Here is a 10,993-nt window from a genome sequence, read left to right as displayed (position 1 = left end):
CCTGTCATAAAATTTAACAGAACCATCTTTTAGCTGTTGTATTATTGAGATATGTTGTTAATTTGTAGGTGTGAGTGAATTTTCAAGTCAGCTATTTATTTAGAATGATGTCTGAACTATGAAAACAAATTTTAAAAGTACACCAGTTATCTGATTTTATGGACATCTAGTTTAGAGAAGAGTTATTACAGTCTTTAAGTGTTTATGATTTAACTTTGGTTAAGAAATATATATAGATGAGATGAAAGAAATCTTCAGCTTGCATTTTGATTTTGGTCTAAATAGAATTGAATGATATTGAATATAACTACAGTTTAAGAAAGTTAATATCTAATTTTCCTCTAACCTTTCACAATGTCTAAAAAGGAAAACATAAAAATAATTGGTCAGTTTTTAACATCAAATTTGATCCAATTTATACTCAACATTTTACATTGCAGGAAAATGACTCGTAAGCCTCTTATGTAAGAGGTCTTAGATTTGAAAGACTTCAGTCCATATCTTAGATTCTTATATGAGAGAAAATAAAAATTTGCATTCTTTATTGATGATAAATTATAGAATGTAATATAAAATATAATAAAACATTTGACAAATTTAAACTTAAAAATAATTGTTATACTTTATATTCAATATAATAACATAAGAAAAAAATCATCATATTCGATACCAAATTCTGATATGCAATATACATGCCCATATTAAGGACGAACCCAAGCATCCAGTTGAAGCTGCCTGAGCAACAATCTGCAATCCCTTTTTCAGAGACAGAAAAAGTCTACAAAACTGGGAAAAAAAAACAAACAATTCCAGTTAATATTTCAGATAAATAAGAGGAAGAAGAGTATAGGCAGCAAGGTGCAATCAACAATTTTTAATTTCTAAGTGACACAATAAAGGCAAGATTAAGGATTTTTAATTTAGTGAGGAACAACAAAAGAAGGGAGTGGCCATTAACAGCCCTTGTTCCAGTTGCATCCAATCTAAGTTTCCACATCAATGCTGAGATTTGACCCACTTTTGCCAATGGCCATACTGATATTTAATAGTTCTAAGAAATCTACAGAAATTTTGTACTTTAAAACCCTAATATCTTTCGATCTAGTACTACTTTTGAGTTTAATTGCCCTTTTTTACTATAATAAAGTTCATTAAAACTCCTTTGGATTTGAAGGATTGCGCTTGGAATCAATATTTATTTTGGTGTAATAATAATATCGTGGTGCATAATGTCTTCTGATAATTTCTGTGTGAATTTATTTTTTAAGTATTTTAATAAAAAATTTGATCATTTAATTGTTGGGTCTTATATGTGTTTGCATTGAAAGATCTCCCCCTCTAACAAGTGGTATCAAAGTTTGGTCACAGATTCAAATCGTCATATCTTTAAGTAACATTTCAAAGGAGAGATTGTTGGCAAAATGTTCAGCTAGTGACAAGGGGAACATTGACAGATCGATCTTTTGACCCAACTAAAACCCCACTCTCACAAAAACAATTTAATAAAAATTTGATCTTAAAACAACTCACCAAAATTTATGTACAACAATGCTTATATAAGTTCTTTATATATCAATAAACTTCACCTACAAAGTTTTTATCTCTGAACTCGGTACATCAGGCTGAAGACCAAGGAAAGGAAGGTACACAAACTTGAGCAGTACAAGAATAAATGGAAAGCAATATTCTTATATTTGGTGACCTACAAACAATTTTCACATACAGTATAAATTGGACAATCTATCAACCAATTGTCTATTCCAATACAATGGAGGCTATAATACATATATACCACTATTAGTACTCTTAAATGCAACTGATTATTACCATATTTAGTCTAAACACATGGATCTATAGCACCCAGATTGTTGACCTATTTCCACATCCAACCTCAAAATATTCTTAGAAAATGTGGCAGAATGAAAAGCAAGAACAGGCCTCTGTATATACAGTTACAGTACCTTCAGGAAACATTGGTAATGACAAATATAGAAAATCAAGGCCACTGATCCCAAAGGAAACGAGCTCTGTCATCCAACTTAGTGTAATAACAAGGCTCCTCCTCTTCAACTTGAACTATGTTTTCCTCAAATCTGGGAAAAACTTTCTGTTCCATGCTTCCCTCCGAAGATGGTGGAGGACCCCCATAAGTACATGCACCCAGTTGGATAGAACTACAAAGAGCTTCATTAATTTCTTTCATGTTCTCTGGATCCACAACTGTTTTGACCTGATTGTCAAGCTTCAATGCATTCTTCAGTCTCTGGATCTGACCATTATGACAAAAACTAGAAGAGATAAGTTTGTGCATATACTTCGTTAAGAAACAAAACTAGTTGCACCTGAAAAATTCTCACTTTCTAGCCTAGTCTAACAAATTAATTTATGCTTTGCTAGAGATGGGTTTTATTGCTAATGTTATTCATTGAATTTTTTAGTATCTAACATTTCAGAAGATATTTGTTACTCTGTCTGTCAGGCCAGAAGAGAGCTAAGAGAGACGTTATCAAGAATCTCGCTTGAGCAAACTATGTATATTTTTTTTTCAATATTTCAAATCCCACAAGGTGTTAGATGCTATTAATACATGATCTCTGTGCTGTTCTCTTAATGCTCTCTCTTGCTACTTTTAAATTAAAAACATTGAACAAATCACACCCAATGATTCATCCTCGAGAACAGAATAATAGAAAAATGGATTGCAAAATCAGTTATATAAAAGGATAGGATAGACTGGTTCTGCAATTCTTTTATATACTGATTTTGTAACATTTTTTTTTCAATTCTATTCCTGGTGATGAAACATTGAACACAAATACATACACAGTTCAGAAAAATTCTTCAGAATTGATAGACTGTGAAAAGCTTGTAGCATTAAGAGCCACATGTTGGTATCATTAATATTAAGATGGATTATTAAGAAGCATTACTTGTAAAAATAGGTTATGAAGCACCATTCCATATATATAGATCCGACTTTCCAAATGCAACTATTTCAGATATCCGACTTTCCAAATGCCAACTATTTCAGAGTTTTGAAATGGCTTGGACATGAAAGATCTTAGCTTTTTAAAGCCACACAAGTAGATCTACAAACCAATTGTGGGCTAAAATGTGTGATATTTATTTTCATGCGTTTGAGTAAGATTGGGTGTGAGTTTATCAGCATCAGCATTTGGGATCATACTTAATGATTCATCAGTTCTCTCATTTTGATGATGGATCATTAAATATGATCCCAAACATTGATGCTAATAAACTCACACATAATATTTGTTCAAAAGCATGAATATAATATAATGAATTGTGAAAATCATGTTATCATTAGTGTGATTCTTGATAATAATACACTCCCAATGCATCTACAAGATAGTCATATTGAATTGAATGGCTCAAAGCTCACCTCAACCTGTAGTTTACTATTCTCTTCCTTGAGGTTGACATAATGAACCTTGAAGGCCTCATAGTCTTGCTTGAGAAGGGCATAGTCCTTTTCAAGCTGTTTAGTTTTCCACCTTGCTCTCCTATTCTGAAACCAGATTGCAATCTGCCTTGGGTGGAGGCCCAAACTCCTTGCAAGCTTCAACTTCCTCTCAGGCTCCACCCTCTTGCCCTCCTCAAAGTTCTTCTCCAAAGCCCTCACCTGCTCCAAACTCAACCTCCTACATTTCAGCTTCTTCTCCCCAAGAGAACTCTCATTATAGTACTCATCTAGATCTTCTTCACCAATACCCACATCAAAACTTGTATCAAAGCTAGTGCTTGAATATGCAATGGTTCTCTTCATCTTCACCATCAATTGAAGAAGATAATTCTTGATGGGTTTGTCCAAAATCAATCGGTGCTTCAATATGCACTCGCTCTCTTCATCCTCACCATCAGTTGAAAATAGTTCTTCTTGATGGGTTTTCCTCAAATCAATTGGTGCTCCAATATGCAATTGCTCCCTTCATCTTCACCATCAATTGAAGATGGGTTCTTGATGGGTTTGTCCCAAACCAATTGGAAAACCTAATGGGATTGTTTGAAATTATAATGGGGTTTTGTTTGGCAGGCTGTGAATGTCAGTGCAATCAATAGACACTAGAGACCAGGGAGATTTGCACTAGTCAAATCAGCCTTTAAATATGTAAGTTGTCATTTCTACATCCCAACTGGCGTCCTTTTCTCCATCCCTTTACCTGACGTCATGCTTACGCTTTCCAGCGTAGATGGCACGGTAGGGCAAGGCTTCTTTGTGGATTAGTGTATCTGTAGATATTCCTTTCAATATCAGATGGTTGATAAAATCATGTGCTCGTCCATTGAAGGGTAGCTTGTCACGGCCTCTGCAAAAAGAGTGAATTTCTCGTGATTTGACTGCCGGGGTTTGGAAAATCCAGAAATATTCCTTTCACATTCGCACTCCATGAAAGCCTCTAATTGTGGGATTTGTCTCCTTTGTTACAACAATTTTGCAGCTTTATAAAGCGCGCCGAATAATTACATTTTTGTACGGAGGGATCTGTCGCACTTTGTAAGACCAAAGTTTGTAATTTTCTCCAATTTCTCATACGCATGGAATTTTTTTAAAACAAAATAACCAAAATCACAGTTACACAAATCCAAGGATGAAATTGAGATATTACGTCTAAATCAAAAAATAATGAGAGGATAAGAACACTTTTGGCATTATACAAAAGTGAAATAAGGGCCTAGTTTTGAAACATAAACAAGATAAAACTAAATAGGCCTACCCTTCAAAACATGTCAAGTAGGCAATGTCGTACAATGTTGTACCTTAAGGAGGTGAGGGTCTGGTTCATCATTCTTTTCCCATCCTAACTCTTGAGTTGGTTGAGGGTCTGACGATGTCTAGTCACTAACATTATCGGAAAGCCTTTAGAAGAGGAAAGCCAACCTGAGTCCCTTGCCTTAGTTGGCCAAAAAATGCTTGTTGGCAGAGCCCAAGTAGGACCTCTTGTTGGAGGCCAAACCGAGGGAGATCCATGTCGACATAGAGGAACAATAAAGCTATGCAACAATAACCAACAATGGGGTTAATAGTGATGAGGAGGTTGTGAGTGAGGAGTGTTGGTGTGCTAGCAAAAGAACTCTAACCTGGATGTCAACCATGAGAAGTGGAACGACCACCAAAAATGAAAGCTTTTAGAGGAACTTTGGCCGCTTATATGGAGTGTTTCCCCATGCTGTAATAATTCTTGTAAGTGGGCTACCACGATGGCCACCTTTATGTTAACCTAGATATCTATAACATCACATCATATGCTCTAACAAAAATTGATAGATTAGAATCAATTAAGCAAATAAGACATATCAAGAGGCAATTGCTCCTTATATACTATGTTCCAATCCTACATTCGATCTAGCATCATTCTAGTTCCTAGGAATGTGTGAGATGTTTGACCACATCTAGAGGCAAAACCATGTGTGAGATAACATTACTTAATTTTCTTTCTAACATTGTATCCTTACTACTAGAGGCATGTTACTAGAGGCAAAAGCATGTGTGAGATGTAAAGAAAATTATTTAAAGCATATTACTAGAGGCAAAAGCATGTGTAAGATGTTTGACCACATCTAGTTGAGTGTCATTGTACATTCTTATATGATGGGATCAACCTTCCAAGGAGTCTAACCATCCTACAACACAGAATGTTCCTACTTGAGTACTACAATGGGCTATGTATGGTGTGCCATAGTATAAATATGTAATGTTGGGATCAACCTTCTAGGGAGCTAGACCATCCTACATCATAGAATGTCCCTACCTGAGTTCTCCAACATGCACAATATCCATTTATCTTTATTAATGTGAATTCCCAAACCCCCATAATACATTAATTTTATTAATGTTTCCACCTGATTACAATAATTCACATGTAGAGCCAACCTACACAGGGCCCTAGTCTCTAACACATAGGATCCTCAAGAAACCACTTCTAGGCCCTAGCACCTATGATGAGCCACTCACCTAGGGCATCTACCCTACTCACATCTACAAAACCACAATCATAAAAGAGCTTAGGGAATAACATTCCTAGGGTTCCATAGCCCTAGTTTAAACAAGACCCTAACTCATGATATAAGCATCACAACACATAAACAATCAAAAGGCATATTGATGATAAGCATATGTCTTTACAAGAACTTTCAATGATAAATATAAATGATATATATCACATACAAATTTGATATGCCTATTTGAAACTATAATTGAGACAATTGTTACATTGTCATTGATGTCAAACCTTATTGGTAAGATAGTTGCTATCTGAATAGAGTGTCATATCAAGATGATTGATGAAGAGGATTTGAGAAGAAAGACATAAACAATAACTTAGAGGAAAGATTGACTAATGAGGAACTACAATGTGAACTTGATTAGCTAGAATTTGACAAGATAATATGATTATTTTAAAATCATAACCTAAGTGGAGAATACAGTTTTATTGAAGCCTAGAAGAAATGATCAAAGCAAGACCAAGTGCATAGGATTGACCAAGCAAAAGAGAAAAAGATTAAGGAACTTAAAGTTTATGTTGAGTGATGCTAGAGTTGACTGAGAACTAGTATAAGCTGAGTAAAATATAGTGTCGATCGAGCATTAGTATCGACTGAATATCAGAAAGTATGTTGAAAAGAACAATTAGTAGTGACCAAGTAATTCAGTGATGATGAAGTGTCAAAAGCCAATGTTGGCCAAGGGACAACATTTGATAGATTATGAGAAAATATTGATTTCCAATTGACACAATAGAATTCTTGGAATATGGAAAGCATGTTGAGGATAAGGATGGATGACCTAGAGCATTAAATTCAAGTGAAATCGTGTTTAAGAATTTCTGTGCATGAATCCAAGGAGAAGTTTATAGAAGAGAAAATAGGAGATGAAAAGATGGAAAGATTCATTGAATCTAGCCTAACCCTGAGATCTATGGTGATGTTTAAGCATAAAAAATCATAATTACCTATTTAAGAAGGTAAAAAGGTTAAACATAAAGTGATTAGAAAAGTTGGTGAAGACCTTAACAAGGTTGAAGCAATTTTATTTTTTATTGGCAAACCTGAGCAGAAGGTTGAACAATGACGTGTTGAGGTGAAGAGTGATTGCTTGAAGGATTTCCAAGTGAATTTGTAATGGAGATGTTGATGGAGGCTAGTCTATGAGTCAACTATTGGACCAAATTGTGATTTGTATTTGAAAAGTCAATTGTATTTGTCAGATCAACTTGTTGTTACTTTCTAACCATTGTATCAGTATTGAAATCCTATAATCGAGGTGACATTCTAATGTAATGTTCTAAATCCCTCTAACAAGGCCACTCCTAACAAGATGGTTAAATCCTTGACAAGGTCACATTTAACAGTGTTTTTTGTAACCTTTAATAGGGTTGGCTCCCAACAGAGCTCACTCTAGAAGAGTGAAAAAATGTAACATGTTACGGGTGGTTTTTTTTATAAATTAGGTTTCCATGTTAAATCTCAGTGTCATACTTGTGTGGATGTTATCTAAGATGTTTTACTGTTAGTGATTTACATTATATGTAAGTTATTTACTATTAGGACAGTAGATTGCAAGTTTATGATACTTATTATTTTCTATAGAGACTAAGCTAGTAAATGTTTAGATTTGAATTATTTGAAGTGACTAAAAGTTTAATTAGTACATCTGGACCTAAGGATAACTGATTCAACCCCCCTCTCCTAGTTATTCTAAATTATTCTAACAATTGGTATCTAATCATTGGTGCTTGTAGAGAAAAGTTTTAAGGTACTTGAAGCTAAATATCAAGATGGAAAAAAAGGAGGTGCCAACGTTGAACAAGGAGAACTTCCCTAGATGATAGATTTTGATGAAGTTGCATTTGGCAAGAATTGGAGGAGCCATACATTATGTGAAAAAATCATATTTAGAGACACCAAGACCTTTGATAGCTTAGCAGATGAAAGAGAAGCAAGAACACAATCAAGTTATGTTGGAGATTGTATCAGCCCTAATTTATACCAAGTTTGATGACATAAACGAGTGCACTACTACTAAGAAAATGTGGGATACATTGAAAACTCTCTATGGAGGAGACAAATGTTTTGAGAGAAAAATCAAAAACTTTGAGAGGCAAAATTTGATGAAATGAGAATGATAGAAAGAGAGATCATTGCTTAATACTATGCACAAGTCAAAGAAGTGGTAAATGCTATAAGAGGATCAAATGGAAAGATTGATAATTAAACTATGATCAGCAAGGTACTGAGAACCCTACTTCCTATTTATGCTATTAGAGTCTCTGTAATATAAGATTGAGATGTACCCTTGGTAAAAATTTGACTTTGGAAGGATTAATTGGTAGGTTAACTACTTTTGAATTGTCAAACTTTGATATTAGTTTTACTCTTACTACTATTGAATATGTATTCAAATCTCAATTGGTTCTTAGTAAGAAAGGAAAAAAAGAAAGTGTGTTTATAGTGACAATAGTGTCTATGATGATGAACTTGATGAGCTTGAAGTATTCATGGCTAGAAGATTCCAATAGGCAGAGGAAAATAAAAAGGTAAACTTTATATAATATGTTTTTCATGTAACAAAGTTGGTCATATTGTTGCAAAATGTCTTGACAGGGAAGATAGGGATGACTAAAGGGAAAGCAAGTACAAGAGAAAAATAGATGATCAAGACAACAGGAGGAACAAGGACTACAAAGACAAAGGTAAGAAATTTTGTCATATTTCTGAAGAAGAAACTTACAATGAGTCTGATAGTAATGATGAAGAAGTTGTCTATGTTTCTATGAAAGAAGGTTCTGATAAAGATGAGAAAACTACATTAATTTCATATGTTAGTAAAGGTGATAGATGGATAATTTATAGTGGCTTATCACATCACATCACATGACTAGTGATAAAAGTAAATTTGAAACCATGAAACAATACAAGGGTAGTTGTGTTAAATTTTGTAATGGTGCACCATGTCTTGTCAAAGGTAAAGGATCAATACAATTGATTGATTGATAAGGTCAAGTGTGAAAATTTTCATTAGGTTGAAGGACTTAACTATAATTTGTTGAGTGTTTAACAATTGAATAAATCAGGATATAGAGTTGAATTTCATCACAAGAAGGCCAAGATATTTGATGCTACTAGTTGAACTAATTAGAAGTGGAGAATAGACAAGAGGTAACTTGTTCTTGTTGGAAATATAGGAGTAACTAAGGGTGGGGTGAATCAATTACCACTAAAATTAATCCCAGATCCCATAGGTGTGAAAAATAAAATTTAGATTGAGAAAACGAATTGATGCTGATGCTCGGTAAACACACAGAAAATGTTGTCACTTGATAAATGCAGTGTGTGAATTACTTTTAGTAGATCGTAAAACATTAACATTAATTATTGAACCATCGTGGACTATCAGCAATATTATCTTCAAGGCTATTAAAATTATAAATTCTTTTCAAAATTGCATTATAACTCATAATTTTAGAGAAGCCAATTGTACTGCTGATTGGGTTGCGAATGTGGCTTATTTCAGTGATCATAAAATCATTTGGGATTTTTATGAGTCCTTACCTCTAGATGGCTGCCAACTTATCAAGTATGATAAATGGAGATCTAAGAAAAAATATTTTAATTATGATGGTGTCAATGATTTGTAATTATGAGGTGAACTCATTTCGAGTGTGGTGGGTTATGATTTTTAGAAAGTCGAGCATTTCACATGGATTCTGGGCAGTTTTTGCCATTTCTCTTTTAATTTGTGGTGTGGCATTTAGTTACAAAGTGATTTTAGGGTTTTCAGAGAATGAAAACCAGAAAATTTGGTGCAAAGAATATGGGAGGAAAAAGGAAGAGGGTGGAGCCGACAAGCTGCTCGGAGTGGAGGAACAAGAAAAAGGTTTGGGATATTCTTAGGCAAGGTAATTTCATAGGGTATATGGAAAGGCTTAGAGGTAACAATCTGGCTATTAGCACCAATTTATCAAGTCTTGGAAGGATGGCTTTGTGATGGTTGGTAACTAGCAAATGGATGTTACCAAAGAAGTAATTGTGGAGGGTACAGGGCTGGACATGGATGCGATCAATTTTTATTGGGAAAGGAAGCTCTCAAATAGGGCCATCAATAATTTTGTGGAGACAAAGTAGGAGAAAAGTCACTTGGTTAAAATAGGTAATCTGTATTACAACCTAGCCTTTGTTTCTCGACTATGGCGATTTGTGCTTTTTGTGATAATGGAATATTTGGACTTTAGATGGGAGATTTACTAAGCTATATGGGTACCATTTTAAGTTGGCAAACCACTTTTGGCATGATGTTAGAATCAATTTTCCATTTTATTTATTGCAGTCTCTTAGTATTTTCACTTAGGCTACTCAAAAAGACCTGAATGGTGAGCATGTTTTCCCTAGGGGTCTTATGGTCTTGATAATCAATGTGTTAAAGTCCAAGAAGATTGCGAAACCCAAGGGTAATTTGAAAGGGGTAGATCAGGATACGAAAGGGAGTCTCTTAAATAAGGGTTATGATTCTGATACCCAAGATGAAGCTGAAGGGGGTTTGGGTAGTTTGAAAAAGGGCTCTAGTTGCAGCTCCAAAAAGAAGAAAAAGATTGTTGAGGAAGGTGATTCTAACTAGGAGAGCGACTTCATGGAGGAATTAGTGAGAGACCATTATAATAAGAGGAGTGGAGGTAAAGGAAAGAGTAGTAAGGGCTTTCAAGATTATCGGGTTTCTCCTCCTTCTGATGATGAGCCTCTGGCTCATCGGCTGGAAAGGAAAAGAAAATATTTAAGGAGGCAGGAGGAAAAGTTACAAACTAGGAAGAATGGGGACTCGGATAATGAGGATGTTGGAGAATAGGGGTCCATTCCAGATTTGGATGATAATATTGAAGGTGGGTTTGGGTCATCCAAGAGTCTTTTTGATAACCCTGGTTCAATTTTGAAGGAGACTGTCTTCCTTAAGAAACAAATGCAATTGTTGGGCAAGGAAATG

The 10,993-nt window shown here is 34.7% G+C and overlaps 1 protein-coding gene across 2 annotated transcripts; it reads right to left on the bottom strand.

The window, feature by feature from the left end:
* Positions 1-596: 596 nt before the first annotated feature.
* On the bottom strand, positions 597-4,101 carry LOC149536070 (homeobox-leucine zipper protein ATHB-5-like). Of its 2 annotated transcripts, XM_089805538.1 has the most exons (3): positions 3,404-4,100; positions 1,962-2,269; positions 597-786 (listed from the first exon to the last, which is right to left on the bottom strand). In XM_089805538.1, exons 1-2 carry the CDS (start codon positions 3,794-3,796, stop codon positions 1,997-1,999), a joined length of 666 nt encoding a protein of 221 aa, XP_089661664.1. In that variant the 5' UTR covers positions 3,797-4,100; the 3' UTR covers positions 597-786; positions 1,962-1,996. The 2 variants fall into 2 exon arrangements, with proteins under 2 accessions (XP_089661664.1, XP_089661665.1); XM_089805539.1 differs by lacking the exon at positions 597-786 and having other exon boundaries at positions 1,670-2,269; positions 3,404-4,101.
* Positions 4,102-10,993: the final 6,892 nt, after the last annotated feature.

This window comes from Cupressus sempervirens, chromosome 10 (assembly GCF_028749045.1).
Source record: "Cupressus sempervirens isolate cs-2001-9-10 chromosome 10, ASM2874904v1, whole genome shotgun sequence".
Classification (NCBI taxonomy): Eukaryota; Viridiplantae; Streptophyta; class Pinopsida; order Cupressales; family Cupressaceae; genus Cupressus; species Cupressus sempervirens.
Note: the sequence above shows the minus strand (reverse complement) of the source record. Positions and strands in the feature narration are given on the sequence as shown.